At 51.5% G+C, this 17576-nt stretch overlaps 2 protein-coding genes across 2 annotated transcripts in view; both read left to right on the forward strand.

Moving 5' to 3' along the window:
* Positions 1-17576, forward strand: part of MARK2 (microtubule affinity regulating kinase 2) — a 360709-nt gene that overhangs the window by 183780 nt on the left and 159353 nt on the right. The gene's annotated exons all lie outside the window — the stretch shown is intronic.
* LOC116838761 (cytoskeleton-associated protein 2-like) lies at positions 1614-13670 on the forward strand. The gene is made up of 8 exons (XM_032804206.2): positions 1614-1784; positions 1996-2245; positions 6667-6728; positions 8989-9587; positions 10228-10435; positions 11004-11141; positions 12011-12080; positions 13452-13670. Exons 3-8 carry the CDS (start codon positions 6726-6728, stop codon positions 13529-13531), a joined length of 1098 nt encoding a protein of 365 aa, XP_032660097.1. The 5' UTR covers positions 1614-1784; positions 1996-2245; positions 6667-6725; the 3' UTR covers positions 13532-13670.

Here is a 17576-nt window from a genome sequence, read left to right on the forward strand (position 1 = left end):
CTCTTGTGGGTGGCCTCCTCACTCTCCATCAGTCTTTTATGTTCATTTTCTTTCTCTTTTGCTTCCAGTCTAGCCAGCTCTAGTTTGTTAGCTGCTTCACTGGTAGTCATTTTCCAGCTTTCTTCTGCTGAGCCACACCCCCTCTGCAGTTCACTGAAACTGGGATGCAGTCAGCTCAGTGTTCAGACTTTATTTTGCTTCCTTTTCTGTCTCTAATTCCCTTACCCAAAATAAGCAAACAGAAAAATAACAAACCAGTAACCACTTTGTCTCCAGCCACCATGCTTAAAACGCACTTAAAATCACTACCAGTACCTCAAAGCTATCAGCTGTACACAGATCCTGCTCGACTACGCCACTGTGACGGGTTAGATCACAGAACCCCACTTGGGAGCTGCCACCTGATGTGCCAAGATTACTTCTACCCCTCCTTTCCCTGCCAGCTCAGGACTCCAGCACTCTGTCTTGCTGAGCCAGACACTCCCATCTGCTCCAACACAGACCCAGGGTCTGAATTACTTGCCCCAAAGCTGCAGGTTTACCTGAAAGCAGCTAACAGAAGTGTTCCTGTCTTTAACACTCAGATGCCCAACTCCCAATGGAGTCTAAACCCAAATAAATCCGTTTTACCCTGTATAAAGCTTATGCAGGGTAAACTCAAAAATTGTTCACCCTCTATAACACTGATAGAGAGATATGTACGGCTGTTTGCTCCCCCCGGTATTAATACTGAGTTAATACCTGGGGGAGCAAACAGGGCCAGGCAGGCCACCATGCATCTGGTGACTGCTGGTTTGTAAATAGTGCCCTCGCATTGGGCAGAGCTAGGGTGACCAGATGTCCCGATTTTATAGGGACAGTACCGATTTTTGGGTCTTTTTCTTATATAGGCTCCTATTACCCCCCACCCCTTGTCCCGATTTTTCACATTTGCTATCTGGTCACCCTAGGCGGAGCAAGGCTGCCCCTGCCATGCCATGCCCCATTGCTCTGGATGACCCCTTGCTCTGGGGACTGACCTCCCTGCACCATACTCCATTGCCTCCATGGGGGCCCACAAAAGGTTAATCTGGCCCTGACTGAGAGGGGTGTTGAACAGTGGTAGGCTGCCCCAGGGTGTAACATTGGGCATAGGGGCCCCCCGTGCTGTGATGGGGCTTTGTGCCCCTGCACTAGGTTGGGTGTGGGGAATATCCCTGACCCTGCTGTTACCCAGTGGGGTGGGGATCCATGTGGGGAGTGCCTTGGCCCCCGGCTGACTTCAGGGGTGCCCCGTGGTTGGGGGGCACCTTGGTCGCCACATGGGGCTGGGGAGGAGCCATGTGGTGCAGGGGGTGCCAGGACCCTGGCTGGCGTGGCTGTACCATGCATGGGAGTGCCCTAGGCCCCACATTGCCTTGGGGGTACACAGGGACACCCTAGCACGGGATTGACGGGGGAAAAACACCCCAACCCTCCTCAACCCTGGCGGGAACACAAGGATCCGACGCCATTGGACGGTTTGGGACCAATTTGTTGGGCGGGGCTATTCCCTGGATGACCCCCCCCGAAGTGACGTCACCCCCAGAAAATGATCAGGCCAACCCCGGCCACTTCCGGTCTCCGTCCTTTATAGCCCGCCCTTTTTCCTCCGTCACTTCCGACCCGCCAGCTCTCTTGCCTGCGAAGGACCCGCTGCCGCTATGTCTGTGTTCCCGGTGCTCCGCGCGCTGCTCCGGCCCCGCCTCGCGCCGCCCGCTCGCGCCCTGCACACGTACCCGCCGGAGAGTCGCGTGGGGCCGCTGGTGAGGGGGGGGGGGTCTCAGGGCGCGGCAGGAGTGAGCCGGGCTCGGGGCTGGCCCCGCTCCGCGGCCTGCGGAGCCCGGCCGAGCCCCAGCCCTGGGGGAGAAGCGGAGCCCGCCGGGGTTCGCAGTGCCGGGGCGGGCGGGCGGGCGGGGACAGGGCCCAGCTGCTGTGTCCTTTCACCTGAGCTCTGGCTCCTTCTCCCCTTCGCAGGAGACTGTCATCAGCCTGGGAGCCTTCTTCCTGGCCTTCCTGGGCCCGTCGGGCTGGATCCTGACCAACATGGAGAGCTACAAGAAGCGCGACTGAGCCAGCGGGGTCTGAGCCGCGCTGGCTGCCCGCACCCGGCCGGACTCCCCTGCGTCCCGGGCGGGGCTCGCCCCGCCCCCGCATTCCGCACTCGGCCCCTGGGGCTGCTGACTTATTCCATGGCCCCATGTGGAGCAGCGGGGTTGCTGCCATTGTGGGGTGACTTAAATCTGTTACAATAAATCCTCTTACAGATACTGAGCTTTGAATCTCTGCCTCTTCTTCCCTGGCCATTGACCCTAGGGGATAGGGCTGGCACCTGATCAAATGGGTCAAAGTTGATGGAACCTTTCTTGGGGAGGGGAGGCTTATACCCTCTGGTCAGTGCTTTCCCATGCCCTTACATCTAGGTGTAAATGGGCAAGGGGACAGCAGACCCAGCATGCACCTGGATTGTGCATTGGCCTTAACTTACATGGGCCCTTTGATCTTTTGGCCCTGTCCAGTTTCCTGTGGGTTCAACTGATCGGTGGGGTAGGGGCTGCTGGTACCTTAATCCCACAGTACCAATGCCCTCTGGAAAAAGGAGGTGGTTTGCTAGGAATGCAGCCCTCAGACAAATCATAGGCTCACTGGTGTGGGATGAAGGCACCTCCTCATTGTTACGGTCTGCAGCTGCTGGGTGGGCGTGCAGGACTCCTGGGTTCCATGGCCAGCTTGGCTAGTGCTGCTCTGTGAATAGTTATGTCCCCTTTCTGCACCTGGTTCCCTGTATTTGTGGTGGTGATAATTCTACCCCTGCTGTGTCAGTATTTAAAACATTGGGCCAGCTCAGAAGTTGCTCTAGCTCTTAACTTTCCCTCTCTAGCAGGCTGAGAACCATGACAGATGGAAGCCTTTTTTAGCCTCAGACTGACCCCCCACACCCCTTGTTGACACCCACTTCTAGGGCAGAATCCAATTAGGAAGGGCTGAGGCTTGTTGACCCTGGTGGGGGGTAGGGATCAGATGAAAGGGGCCAGGGGTGGGCGATCAAGTGCTTGCAACCTAGCAGGGGGAAGGATTCCCCCCCTGAGACTACTTAATTCTTAATGGGCTGCTCTTGTGGTTAGGGTGCTGGCTTGCCAGAGGATGGGTGTTGTCTGTGTACCCCTTTTCCCAATACACTGAGGCTGAGTACAGTGGGCTGTCCTTTCTTTTTAAGATATCCCATGCTGGGGTAGGTTGGAATTGTATGGGACCTCCTAGCCTCTACTGTGGAGGAGATAGCAACTTTGCTATACCCTGCTGCTTTGCCCTAGCAGCAGAGAATTAACCTGAGGGCAAAATTCCTCTCCCTTGTGCTGTTTCAGTTGCACTCAGTGACCTTTAACTTCTGTACTGAACAGCAGCTCTACTCCAGAAGCTGCTCCTGGGCTCCTCATAAGCTGTGCTGTAAGGATGACCCAGCAGTAACAAGGGCAGTCTTACTCAACCAGTTATCACTGCCCCATAGTATGTGGAAGTCCTGGGCTGTAGCAGGGTAGCTAAGCATGAAGGATGCCATAGGGTAATCTGTTAATGCAGGAGGCAGGAGTAGCAGCTTTTCTCTGTACCCTCAGCTAAACAGGGCATTAGGCTGGGCAGGGCAGAAATGCCAGCTGAGAACAGAGCTTGATTTCCAGATGCCCAGCTCCCTGCAGGGTACATGCTCAGCACCCCTATTATATTTGCAATCAATCACAAAGGAGATGCACCCCATTTGAATGCAGTGGGCCAAAGCAGGAGGCCTGAATGCACCAACCAAGCTGCAGCTGTGATTGTGTTACTGGGCTTTATTCTTGCAGTTGGCTTTGTTAGGGAAAGCATTTTAGTTTAACATGTAGGGGGCAGAAGCAGCCTGGCCCCACCCTTCTCTTCCCATACTATCGGTCCTTTTCCTGATGGGGACAGACAGAGACTTTGATTCCTGTTCAGATCCATAGTGGCAGGTTTCTTTGTTCTGATCCAGGACTGAAATTGACCCTGCAGCCATGCCCCTACCCTTGTTCCGTAACACTCCATCTCCCTGCAGCAGTTGTTTGCAGTCAGATCATGGCACTGGAACAGCAAGGAGCCAGCTGGAATCTCCTTAGATGCAGGTAGTGCGTCTCTGTGCCCAGGAGAACGGCACAGATCATTTAAGGGGCTGGAGGAAAGTTAGATGAGAGATCCTGTAACTAGGCTCAGGAGTGGGTTAGGTTAACTCTTTAAGTACCAAAATGGGGAAATGCAATAGATCCCCCTAGGGCTATTTAGGGTGTACACTTGCTTAGCAGCACAATGTGGGGCATAATAGTCCCCAAGGGATGGGAGATTATGCATGTGGGATTATTTGCACCTGGACTGGCCAGAGCAAACCAATTAGCCTTCATGTAGCTTTAGTTTGCCCACACACTGGTTAAGTTCTCACTGTTTAACACAGAAATCTGAGGCATGTGGTTGTGTGTCACTACTGATTACAGGGGGCTGGGTAGAGATCCCGGATTGGAACCCAGGAGTCCTCATCCTGAAGCTAGAGCTGCTTCATGCCTATTTTGCAGCTGCTTGAGTTCAGAGGCTGCACAGAATGCACTGATCAAAGCTTGCCAGAGATCTCTGAAACATGCTGCCTTTGGCAAGGAGTTGGGACACTCATAGCTAGTGGATTTTATTTTCTACGGTGGAGCCAGGAGGAACCAATCAAGGTCAGGGCCCCATTGTGCCAGGTGCTGGAGACACACAGTGAAAGATCAGTCTCTGCCCCGGAGAGTTTACAATTGAAATAGTCAAAGGATGAGAGGGGAAGGGTCACCCCACAGCTCAGTGGCAGAGCTGGAAAATAGAACCCAGGCATCCTGAGTCCCCTTCCAACATCCTAGTCACTGAAAGATCTACAGAAACTAATCCAGAACTCAGCCCAGTTGGAAGAAAGTGCTGCCTGCTGCAGGGTCTAAACTTATACCCAAAGATGTTCTTAAATCCCAGATCTCTATCTGCTTCCCCTGGAGGTGGAGTGGGATCTGAGATGGGGGCCATGGGCCTATGGCCCCACAGAAAGCTTGCCCACTCATGCTAGGCCAGAGAGATCAGCATTTTAATTCTGCCTAAGAAACCTTAGTTACATTCTCCCTCTAAGACTAGACCCAAAAAAAACCAGGTTTATTCCAAACTTTCCCTAGAGAAACCAGAGAGAGAGAGACACTTCATGCCGCCTTTATCTAATGTGGAATTGCCTTGCCAGACCCCTCCTTTCCATGGGGAGGGGCTAGCTGTCCAGCCAATGTTATGTTGGGATAGCTGGGTGGGTCCTCAAAACCCTGTTGACCAAAGGATACCATCCTGATGCCGATTGGCTGGATGGTTAGAGAAATAGCTGGAGTTTGGGGTAGGTGTGACTATGGCAGTTGGGAGTGTGATGAGTGGGTGCTAGTATGGTAAGGAACCTGTCTGTGTTGGTTGTTGTAGGTCTTACTGTATTGCTTATTGGGGTTAGTTGGTTGTTTGTGCTCGTTTAAGGTGCTCTGGTTTTGCAGCTTTGATTCACTAGATGATTTGCTCAAAGAGGGAAAGTGTTTATCTGGACTCCTAAGGAACTTACTAACTGTATCCTTGTTCTGCTTTGAGGGCTCCTAGTTACTACAAAAGAAAGTGTGGCTTGCAGAGGTATAATGCAGCTTTTCCTAACATGAGGGAGAGGGAACAAATCACAGGGGTTGCCTGCCCTACTTTAGGCTTTGTCACCTGAGGCTAATCCCCATCTCTCCTGTCTCCATTATGCAGGGTGTTGTGAGCCTTGCTTAATGCAAAGTACTTGGTGCCTCCCTCCTGTGTACTAGAGAGTCATTGGGGAAGGATTAGCTTGGGTGGTGCTACCTGCAAAGCTCGTGGGGAAACACGTTTGCCCTGGGTTATTTGTGCTAGTGCACTGTGCTCATGCTGCATTGGTGGAAGTGAAATGCCTTGTGGGGAGACATCCCAGCATCCTTTGGGTCAGCCACTTTGTAGGAAATAGTTACTGTGTTGTGGGGTACCCACATATCTCTGGGTGGCTTCTTGTACCAGCTGGATTGGCTACAAATAGGCCTCAGGTAAAACCTTCCTGAGCAGCTAATGGGCCCTGGAGGGCTCTGGGAGAGCAGTTTAGAGACCCTTGGGGTTGGCCCCCTGCAAACTGATTCCTCCTACTCTTCTATCCCAGCCTGTGCATTCCCACCAGCCTCATGCAAAGCCTGATTTCTCTCTTCTTCTCCCCCTGCCCAAATCTCTTTGCAAACCTTGATCCCTCTATCCTAGGCCCTCTGGCTAGCACAGGTGTACCTCTAGCTATTATCCCCTCCCCTTCTCATAGAGCTAGGTAGCTGCCTTACCTCTATGGTTCCTAGAGTGTGGGTGTCTTGGCTTTTAGGATCCTAGGGGAGGAGGGTCAGACTCATTGTACCCCTGACCCAATCTGTCACTGTAAGGGCTCAGCAGCTGTGAAAATCAGGTATCTGTAGGTATAGGGTAGCTAACACTGTCCCTGTGCACACAGCTGGCTGTTAACTAATGGGGTTGTTCCAAGCCCTATGGCTGTATTCCTGTAGCTGCTGCTTCAGGATCGTGGATTAAGCTAACATGGCTTTTCTCTTCCTAAAGCCAGTGGCAGTGATTGGGTATTGGCCACCAGTCACAGCTCTTGGAAGCCGCAGAGAGAAATGGTAAGTTGCCCAGTGGGCTGTCTAGAGTTGAGTTGCCTGCAGTGGGAGAGGCTACCGATGGGCTGGGTGATGTGCGTGCTGTGACACCAGTGTTACACCAGCGTTACACCAGCTGATGCTAGGGTCCTGTGTTGCAGCATCAGGCTGGGGTGTATTAACTCGAGTGGTGCATGTAAAACACAGGAGGTAATTCATCTGCTCACTGTGCACAATGACGCCTCACCTGGAGTCCTGCATCCAGTTCTAGGTGCCACACTTCAAGAAGTTCATGTGGAGCAGAGCTGCAAAAATAATGCTCAAGGCTTAGAACAACTGTCTTATGTGGAAAGGTTGAAAGAACTGGGCATGTTTAGCCTAGGGAAGAGCAGACTGAGGGGGGACCCAGTCTTCAGAGGAGTACAAGGTTGTTGTAAAAAGGATGGGGATCGATTGCTCTCCACTGAGGGCAGGCCAAGAGGATGGGTTTGCAGCACTGGGTGTTTAGGCTACTGTCACAAATCCATCTCCCCTGGGCCAGAAAAGGGGCTCCCATGGGGTCACTTAAGAGGGCAGGGCAGCACCTGGAGCCACAGAGGGTAATGGAGAATCAGTGTCCAGATGCAAGAGGGACCCTGGGGTCAGTCAGGAGCAGGGACAGGGAAGTGCTGCCTGAGCCAGAAGGTGTTTCCTGAGGATAGTTGAAGGCAAGGAGGGCAGCAAGAGGGGTTTGTGGACTGACCTGCCAAGCCAGAGTAGGACTGAGGCTGGAGGAGGCACAGCAGAGGGAGTTGCCTGCTGGCTCTAAACTGGAGAGCCCAAGCTGGGAGTCAAAGGCAGTGGAGCAGCAGAGGGCTCACCTGCTGCTCACCAAGAAAGTGGACCTGGGGAGCTAGTGAGAAGACTGGGAGGGTAGGGCCAAGTGTGATCTCCTAATGGAGAGGCTCACGGGTTCCCCGGGGGATGAACAGGATTGCACTCCAGCTGGAAGGCCTGGGGTAACCATCCTGGTAGACGGAGAGAAGACCCACAGGGAGCCCAGGTGTGGCAGAAGACATGGGAGTACAGTGCAGAAGGACTTCCGGCAGCAAGGCTGGTGTGGTTGCCTGCTCGGAAGAGCAGGATTTTACGGACTATGTCCACCTGATATGGGAAATGGCCTGTTTGGGACTCTCTTGTAGACTGACTTGTACTATGGGTTCAACAACAAACTGCCCCCAAGGAAGGATATTGAAGCAAGAGAGCCTGAAGTGGATCCATGAGAGAGGAAATGGAGGGAGGTACATTGGTTGGGCTGTGGCCTGCTGCAAAAGGACACTAATTCTAAACCCAGTTAAGCTCTGGGACAGGCAGCCAAGGGAGGCTGTGGACTCCCCTGCATGGGAGGGTTTTAAGACCAGGTTGGATAAACATCTGTCAGGGGCCTAGGTTTATTGGCCCTGCCTCAGCATGGAGGGGCTGGACTTGACCTTCCAACCCCTATACTGCTATGAAATCCTGTTTGATCTCGCCTGCCTCACTGACATTTGCTTGCCTGGAGGCTTTCTCCCAGCAGAACTGGGGTGAGGTTTTTGTTTTGGGGGTTTTTGGCCAAAACCCTTTGGGTGGAAAAAGTAGATTTGGCAACACCAGAATGTTTAGCAAATTCATGCTGGTTTGCCAAATTGTGTGTGGTTTGGTTGGGGGAGGAACCCCCAAAATATTCTGAACCCCCCCACTCACAACTTTTTCACTTCAGAATTTCTTTGAATCTTTTTAAAAAAAAAATAGGTAGAAATAGCTGAAAATGAAACTATTTAGTTGACCCAAATTTAATTTTTTTTACTTTTTTGGGGCAAAAACTTAACAAAAGTAGAATATTTTGATTGGGTCAAATTAATTTTTGATCTGTTCACAACTGCCTAGGAACAAAACACATTATTTGCCCATCTCCTACTCCTTGGTCCTGGAGAACTGTAATGGAGGGACAAGGGGTGTGTGGATGTGTGTAAAACTCCCAGCAGCAGCTCCATGCAGTCTGCTACCCAGGTGCATGATGTAGCTAGGGCTTTGGAGTCTCACCAGACAGCCCATGGAGCTGGGGGCAACAGGGAATTTCTTTTCTTAATGCACAGTTGGCCCAGTGTCACCTGGGATTTTCATGAGCCTCAGAGTATCACTGCTCTAGAACCAGAGGCATTGGGTTCTATCCCAGTGGCTGATGCACCATCCAGGGCTGTCCCGATGCACCAGCCCCGAGTGTGAACGGTTAGGCTCTGAGATGTGTCCCCCTTCTGTTTTGCAGACCCAGAGAGATGCCACAGCCCGCTACAGCTTCCCACTTTCCAGGATCACGCCACTGAAGGCCATGGCTGGTACCGGCAGTTGGTGGGAAGATCCCAGCACCCTGGTCAGAGTCGATGAGCCCAGGGACAGGCCGGCATGTCTCAGGAAGCATTTGAGGAGCCAGAAGGAGAAGCAGAGCATTGCTGAGCGGCTGAGCCTTGGCTTCACCTTGGTGCCCAGGAAGTCTCCCCTGGGGTATTACCTGGGCAGGCTTGTGCCCTCCAAGACCTGCTCCTTTCGCCAAAGCCTGCCTGTGGAAGCCAGCCTGGGTGTTGCCTGTCAGCCTGTGGTGCGCTCTCCCAACACCATCGCCTCCCACAGGGCTTCTGCAGGGGCCTGGCTGGCTAGCGCTGCCCTGAAAACAGGCCGTGCCACAGACCACACCCAGCTCAGGGGCAGCAGGATCCTCCTGCCCCTAACCAAGCCAGCTCTCAGAGTGAGACCCATCTCCTCGCCCAGGGCAGGGCCATTTGAGCCAACCCGTCCTGCTGCCTGGGAGCCCAAATCCACCAGCAGGCACAAGCTTGCTGTGGTCAAACCAGCTGTCAATGCCAGGAGGTGAGTAGGGCACTGCCTGTTTCATCCTGCCCTGGCACCAAGTCCCCTCTGCCTTATGCCCAATGCAGGAATGGGGTGGGTAATGTGTGGGGGCTCCTCTTGGTGGCAATCATGATCCCCTCGCCAGAGGGGCAGGTTTGGCAGCAAAGGGGGGGCCCCTACTATTTACCCCAGCAGCAATGGCATATCCTGAGTCTCAACCCAATGCATTGTCCTCCCACGGAGTCCTGTTCCTCCATGTACCTCTCAAACTAACAGTTGGGATCAGAGAGCTCCTGTAGACCCCCATCTTGCACTAGGGTAGCAAGCACTTTGTGGGCAGTCTAGCAAAACCACAGGGGTTTCAGTCCTCTCCAAGGCTGTCTTGTGGTGCCGTTGGCTTGAAATTTGGGGTGCAGCTTTGCAGAGTGGAATAGGTCTCTTGGCCTAAATTCAGAGTATCTTGGTCACAGGGCTCCTGAGATGCAGCCTCCCCCAAAATGTCCTGTGCTCTTCTTTGCTGAGGTTTGCGTCTCAAACAGAGGGACAGGATTAAGGGGGTCTATGTCTGGGGAGATGTCTTACTGTAACCCCACCCCTCCTCCTGGAAGGTGGGAAGTGTTGGGGTGGGCACTCACCCCTTGACCTGCTCTGCCCCCAGGGCCCGGCTGGCAGAATGGCAAGCTGCCAAGGGCAAGGTGCTGAAGAGACCCCCAAGTGTAATGATCCCTGCTCTGCCCAAGAGATGCTTGTCCAAGGAGCCCCCTGTCCTGTCCTCCTGGACTATCATAACAGATGAAGAAGATACGAGATCAGAGCTGGACCAAGCCAGCCTGGCAGTTCTGGAGCAGCCCAGCCAAGCTGACAGGGTATCTATCTCATGCCTGGCTGGATACAGCTGGGGAGGAATTCACTGCAGGGGAATTTGTGGGGTGGGGGAGGTCCTGCTCGTCCTGGAGCAGCAGGGGAGTGTCTGGCTGTGAGGTGTCCTGGAGTGTAGTGAAGGGGTAGGTTCTGGCCATGGGGGGGGGGGGTGTGTGTGGTTGGAAGGGGGTAGGTGCAGCAGTGCTGGGAGCACAGTTAGTGGGAAGCTGTCTGGGGTGGGGGGTTAAGGGCAGGGGTCATGGATCTAGCAGTTGACACTGGAGTGAATGGTCAGGACTTCAAGGGGGCGAGGCTGGTGGCAGCACAGGGAAATATCTGGGTGGAAGGAGCAGGCTGTGCTGAGTTGGGGGAGGGAAAGGGACTGGTCTGGTATAGCAGAATTTGTTTTGGGGCAGGGGGTAGGCTGTGCAGAGTCCTGGGGAGCAGGATCAGAGGGGTCTGTAGTGTGCTTTTGGCTGTGTGGGAGGGCAGGGGTAAGGAGATGAGAACCTTTTGCCCCTTGAGGTGTGCCAGGTTGCCACTAATCCTGCTCCCATCTGCCTTTACCCCTAGGGTGCCCGCAGGGAGGAGGCGGTAGCTCCATTGGACCCAGCGACTCAGGGGGCCCAGGACTCAGTGGAGTACTGGGTCTGGGTGCAACTGCCTGCAGGGGCTTCTGGGAACACCTGCCCTGCTGGCAAGGGGCCTCAGGTGAGGCTCCTTTGCCTGCCACAAAACCATCTCTTCTCCATGGTGCCCCCCACCTTAAAATCCACATTGCTGCTGCAATTGGCTTGAAGTGGGGGTGGGGGCTGCTACAGATGACACAGGATTTACCTCGGCCTAACTCTGAGCTGGCTTCTTGGTTGGGGATTCCTGAGACATGCCCCTCCATGTTCTTTTCCTGTTCTGAAATCTCCTGGAAACCCAAGGGGGGTAGAGTTCCTAACAGCCTAACTCAGCCTCTTCTCAGGGGCAGCAGCTCAGGCTTTTGGGGACTAAACTCTGGGGTTAACAAGGAGCCTAGGGCAGTGTCCTGGGTTTGCTCCTCTGAGGACCAAACTCTATGCCCTATTGCTGTATTGCCTAAACCTTTGACCCCCTCTTGTGCTCTTCATCAGTGGTCTTCAAAAGAGGTAAGTGCCCCCCCCCGCCCATGTTACAGCTGAGGAAATTGAGGCTCCAGAAGGCAAAGTGACTTGTCCAAGGTCCCCCAGCAGAGCTGGAATAGAATCCAGGTGTCCTGGGTCGCAGTCCAGTGCTCTAGCCACAAAGCCTCCCCTAGTGTGGATGCAGAGTATAAAGATGCTTCGCACTGGTATCATTTACTATCATCCAGGAAGGGGAACAAGCTATTCCAGGATAAGGCCTTTATACTACATTAACTGCAGCTACCCTAGGACTTGTCCCAGTATAGTGTGTGTGAGAGAGAGAGAGAGGATAAAATATGCTTTTTCTAAACCCCACACCCTGAGCTGACAGCTGTATGGGACAGCCTGCATAGAATAGGCTGAAGCCAGGGGTGAGCCCCATAAGCTCTGTGGGGTGTTGGGCCTCACCCATGTCCTTTCTCTCGCCAGCATCTAGCAGATGAGCAGTGTGGATCGGTGAGGGCTGTGGACAATGGCAAGAGACTCCTGTATGCATCTAGTAAGTGAGCCCAATGGCTGACCTGGGCCTTGGGGATGGGCAGATGCAGAGTCCTGAGTGGATCTGGGTTTTCTTGCTTTAGGGTCTGAATTCAATTGTGGGCCTAAGTGTTGCCTTACAGATGTCACTAGGGTGGGCTGAGATGACTTAATGGCCCCTTCAGGTCTGGGGCTCCATGATGGGGCTCCTGGCAGAGCCTGGGGCCTAAGCAGAGTTGTGGTGGGTTGGTCCTTGGGTAGGTGACTGTGCAAGCCCTACCTGACTCATGTGCCAGGATGGTGTCTGGGAGTCAGTGGTGGTGCTAATGTACCGCTAGGGGGTGCTGTGTTGCTGGGGGGGCTCAGTGTCAGTGTTTTCACCTGCAGGGCCACCCAGAGGATTCAGAGGGCCTGGGACAAGCAGTTTTGGGGGCCCCTTCCATTAAAAAAATGCAATACCATAAAATACTATATTCTTGTGGGGGCCCCTGGGAAAAATTGCCTCTACCCCATCTGGGCAGCCCAGTTCACCTCAGTCAGACCCCCGTGTGATGCTAAGAGGTGCTGTGCTGTGCATTCCCAGTCAGTGCCTGGCACTAGGGGGGTGCTGTGCTGCTGGAGGTGCACTCTTACAGCAGAGAGTGATGGTCGAATACTGCCCGGCACTCTTCCAGAGGCTGTGGGCTGGGCTGGAATAGGCCTGTATGTAGGAGTTAGTGTTGGAGAGCAATACAAGTGCAGGGCTGCTGATGTGGAGGGAGGAGCTGGCAGCTCTCCTGTGTATATGGGGATGGAAGTGACTAGGCAGAGCTGTGCATGGCAAAAAGCCCTTGTTAGGGTCCCTAATACTTAACTTAGTTCCCAGCCAGCCCACTGAGGCCCCTCACTGAAGATGTGGGATGGGGAGGATTCCTGACAGGTGTCCTAGGAGGGACTCTGTGAGTGGATTCCTGGGATGCACAGCTAGCTGGGTCTTACTATAGTAAGTTCCAGCTCACTAGTGAGTACCTGGCCTGCATGGTCCACCTCTACACAGGTTAAGGAGGGGCTGGGGGCTTCCTCACATGTGGTGAAGAGCAGGCTGGGGCGGCAGTGATGCCATGTCAATGAGTGGGGTGTAGGGTCACCAGACATCCCAATATTATCAGGACCATCCCAATATTAGGGGCTTTGTTTATATATGCAACTATCCCCTCAGGAAGATAGTGGTCTAATTTTTGACACTCGCTCTCTGGTCACCCTAGTGGGGTGGGATGGCAGCTCACCTGGGAAGGGTGTACATCGGGGGAGCTGGGAGGGACAAGCAGCAGATATGCCTATCCTGAGAGGTGGCTGTGTTGGGCTTGGTGCCTGAACTGATGCCCTGACAGTGAAATTATCCCTTTGTCTCTAGCGCTGCAGATCAGTGTGTGGAAAAGACTACCCAAGCTGTCACACTCTGACCCACACCCGTCTTCTCTGGCTGCAGAGTGAACACATTGTGCTACTGGCCTATATCCCTTGCTCAATCTGTCCTGGCTGATCTGAGAAGAGTTTGGGAAGGAGAGAAGAGATCTCCATTCTGTCTGCATTTGGAAGCTCCCAGAACTTTCTCTCTAGCCTTCCAGTCGTGTACAGCGCGCCCCCCCCCCCCCCCCAAGCACCACATGGCATGGGTATTTCCTGTCCTAGTTGTCAAGGACCCTTGTAGAGAATCCAAAGCTTTAGAACCCTAAAAAGATGTTTCATGTCAGGGAGGGGACTGAACTGGGACAAGCCGTAACCCCCAAAAGGGCTCCAGATCTAAATGTCTTGTCTTTCATGGCTGGATCAGCACTCCAGCATTGCTCCCTTCTACCTTTTTTATCTATTGTCTGTCTGTCTGTCACCAAGCTGTTCACAAAGGCATGTTTTTATGTAACCTGTACTGAATTCTTCAATAAAGTCTTTAATAAAGATTCTACATTGTGGTAGAAACTGTTAAGCTGGATTGGAGGAGCACGGTGTATTTAGCTTGTGAAAGATGGCGAAGGGGTAACTTGATCAGCCATAAATCTCTCCTTGGGGAAGAGTCATCTCATCTGTAGAGAGGATTAAAACTTCCTTTTGGCCTGACTTGGAACAAAAATGAAAATGACCAATGAAATTTTTCTTTAGAAAAGAAGTAAATGATCTAGTTGAAGAGCTTCCCTTCATCTTGTAGATAATGTAAAGCTTATCTATTGTAGGTCTCATCTAAATGTACATGATCAAAATATTTAATCTGAGCATTCTTTCAGCGCAACTGGTGATGAATTCCTGTGAGATGCTTGTTTGGTCAAATCTGCATTTTTCCATCCAAACAGTTGCTCTGTTGGAGAACTCTTGACCAGCTGTCTTGACAGAGGGCCCTTCGCTCTGGCAGACAAAGGTCTAACAAGAGTCAAAGGCTGGAAGCTGTAGTCTGACAAACTCAGACTAAAACATAAGGTGCAGATTTTTAACAGGAGGGTTAATAACTGTTTGGAACAGCTCTCCAAGGTCTGTGGTGGATTCCCTATCTCTGAAATCTCTTGGGTCTTTTTTTAAAAAGTCCTCTCTAGTTTAAAGCAGGAATTAATTAGGGAAATTGTATGGATGGTTACAGGGGAGGTAAGACAACATGGCAGAGGTCCCCTGTGGCCTTAAAGTCTGAGATGATCCATTGAAAGGGAGCAGGGAACCAAACAACTAAATAATTCAGTCTGAAGTGAAGGTCCACTCTAATCACCCATGTCTAGACCTGCTCTGCAGCCTGAAGTTCTGGTCCAACATTGTCAACTCAAAATACAATTTCTCTACACACTATCAAGGAGAACTAATGGTGGGTTTGCTTAAAGTAGCTATAGTTGGTTCTAGCCCTGCCTCTTTTGTTTTGTTTTTGTTTTGTTTTTTTTAAGCTCAAATCATGAACTCTTGAAAAGGGGAAAAATCCAAGAACAGTGGTTCGTAGTAGGTGTCTGAGTCCCTAAGTTGCACTACCTGTGTGTTCAGCCTCTTACCTACAGCCATACTGCCTAGAATTTTTTTTTAAATGGCAATAGATATTTGTGCAGCTGGGACTCTATTGCAGTGTCCCAAATGCTAACAATATTTCTTAATGTTGTAACTGGCTATTTCAGTGTGGTGCATTTTTTTTTTTCCCCATGGCTGTTAGTTCAAAAATTGTGATGGGATATGGTTTATTTATCTTCCCACCCCAAGATCTGCTCTAGCTCAACCAGGAACTAATTCAGGCAGGTCCCATGGGGGGTTATGCACTCTGACTAGGTGGTCCCCTCCCTTTTTGAACCTATGAATTGCATGTCTCATCTGTAAACATCAAATTGCTTTATGAAGGAAGTTGGTTTTGCACTCCCTAGTCTACAGATGGGGAAACTAAAACCCGGGGAGGGGAAGTGACTTGCCCAATGTGACCCAGCAGGCTAGTGGCAGTTGATGATTGATAGACTGCAGTTCTCCTGAGTCCTAGTCCAGTTTTCTACCCACTAGGCTCCCAAACTGCCTTTTGGAAATCTGGCTCTTAAGTTTCTGAATCCCACTGGGTTTTGAAAAAAAACTCTGAAAAGCAGTTGAGTGACTTAAACTTTATCCCACAAGGCCTGACTCTCACTAGGGTGGTGTCATTTGCAAGGAAAGCTGTAGGGAAAAGTATGCTCATGTTAAAGGAAAAATAAAGAGATATTACCTATGTCATCTTAAAATACTCCTCCTGTCTCTGCTGATGCTGTGTGGTACCTTAGACCTTTCCACAGGTCTAATGTCAGGGTAGATCTGTCCTGAGGTATTGGAATTACACCCACATTGGCACTCTTAGGCCACTGGGGAGCATTAGTGGTACCTTCCTGGGTGCTGTACAGCAGCTGCCATTGTCATGATACTAGCATGGGTGCATACATGGCTGCTTTTGTCAGGGCTGGCCTCCCAGTAGGAATGTGTATCAGGAAAAGATGTGCAGCAAGTAGAGTGATGAGACTATACCCCTGCTGTGCACCCCCCCCCCAATAAGTGGCCCCATTTTTTCACACCCTTTAGCAGTAGTACAGGTCGGTATTCTAGTGGGCTTTTGTGCCACAGGCTTCTGGGCATTGTGGAAGTGCATTGTGGGATACCAGCAGCACTCCCCCTCAGGGAATTGTGGGAGGTGGGGATCCAGTTCTCACAATTCTTTCTGGCTTGAGATGAACAGCAATGTGGAATTTGAGGCTAGAAGGGGTTATTGTGGTGATTGGGTCTGACCTCTGGAATCGCACAGGCCGGAGCACTGCCCTGAATGAATTCCTGGTTAAGTGAGAGCAAATCTGCTGGAAAAACATGCAGTCTTGATTTCCTTTGCTCACTTTTTAATTTCCCTCATTTTGGTTCCATTGACTTTTGTCGCCTTGTGTTTAAGAGATTGGGACAACAATTTCCCTGTATCTATTATATGTATGACCATAGTTCCCAGGAGCATAAGTTGGTACCTGGTCTGCCAGGATCACATTCACGTAGTGAGGTGTTTGTGACATCACATGGTGCTGAAGTGATGTCACACAGTGATGGAATGATGGACTGATGGGAGAAAGATACAATGTTACAGTTGTTAGAGCACAAGGAATTTGTTAACTCCTTGCTTATGGCAGTCCTCTGCTTATCATCCCAGTATCATCCCAGTTAATCTTTGCACGTATGTAACACTTCTTAGATGCACGTAGGCAAAATACCTAGGAGAAAGATGCTAAACAGATCCAATACTTATCTGTAAAAGGAATTCAAGAAATGTATGAACTAATAGAGGTTCTGCACGTAGAAATGTTTGTAACCTAGTATATAAAGGTTGTTCTGAGCCAGTAAGGTGTGTCTTCTTCCTTTGGCACTAGCCAAGAAAGAAGCACCCGCTCAGCTGACCGAGAATAAAAGCTTGGTACCCGTCTTCCTGTCTTCCGTGCCTCCTTGGGGTAATTGACTAGCTCCAGGGGGAAACGAGCCTATTTGGCTAACACAGTTACAATGGGAGCTGAAGTGTGGTAAGACCATGACCTCATAATGTAGTGACCTCACAAAGGGATGTGACAGTCAGGTCAAGGGAGCCCATTGAGATGTTGCATGATGATGTGATAGTGGGTTGATGCTAGACTGCCATGATGTCATGTGATGATGTCCTAGTGACATGACATAGTAATGGCGGGGGATACAAGGCAGCCAGGATGTCACATGATGTCATAGCAACACAACCTGTTGCAGATGGGTTTGTATGAGGGCACTGTGATGTTAAATGATGATGTCATAATTATACAGTAATGGCGTCTTGATGCAAGGGTGCTTTGATGGCATGAGGGTGCGTTGTCATAAGGTGTCCCTATAGCATTACAAGGGCACAAGAATAGGGGTCTTGCGAAGCTGCTGTGATGTCATGTGAGGGTGTTATAGTTACAGGAGATGGTGAGTTGATGTGAGGCCCCTGGTGTTACATGACGGCATCACAATGGCACATCAATGATAGGTTTCATGGGACCACTGTGGTGTCATGATCATGTCACAA

The sequence above is a fragment of the Chelonoidis abingdonii genome, chromosome 17, assembly GCF_003597395.2.
Source record: "Chelonoidis abingdonii isolate Lonesome George chromosome 17, CheloAbing_2.0, whole genome shotgun sequence".
Lineage (NCBI taxonomy): Eukaryota > Metazoa > Chordata > Testudines > Testudinidae > Chelonoidis > Chelonoidis abingdonii.

What these genes read in the sequence shown, in the direction of transcription:
- LOC116838761 (XM_032804206.2), top strand. An exon ending in CTGCTGGCAAGGGGCCTCAG is followed by an intron (nt 11,142 to 12,010) that starts GTGAGGCTCCTT and finishes TTCTCTCGCCAG; the next exon opens with CATCTAGCAGATGAGCAGTG. An exon ending in GAGACTCCTGTATGCATCTA is followed by an intron (nt 12,081 to 13,451) that starts GTAAGTGAGCCC and finishes CTTTGTCTCTAG; the next exon opens with CGCTGCAGATCAGTGTGTGG.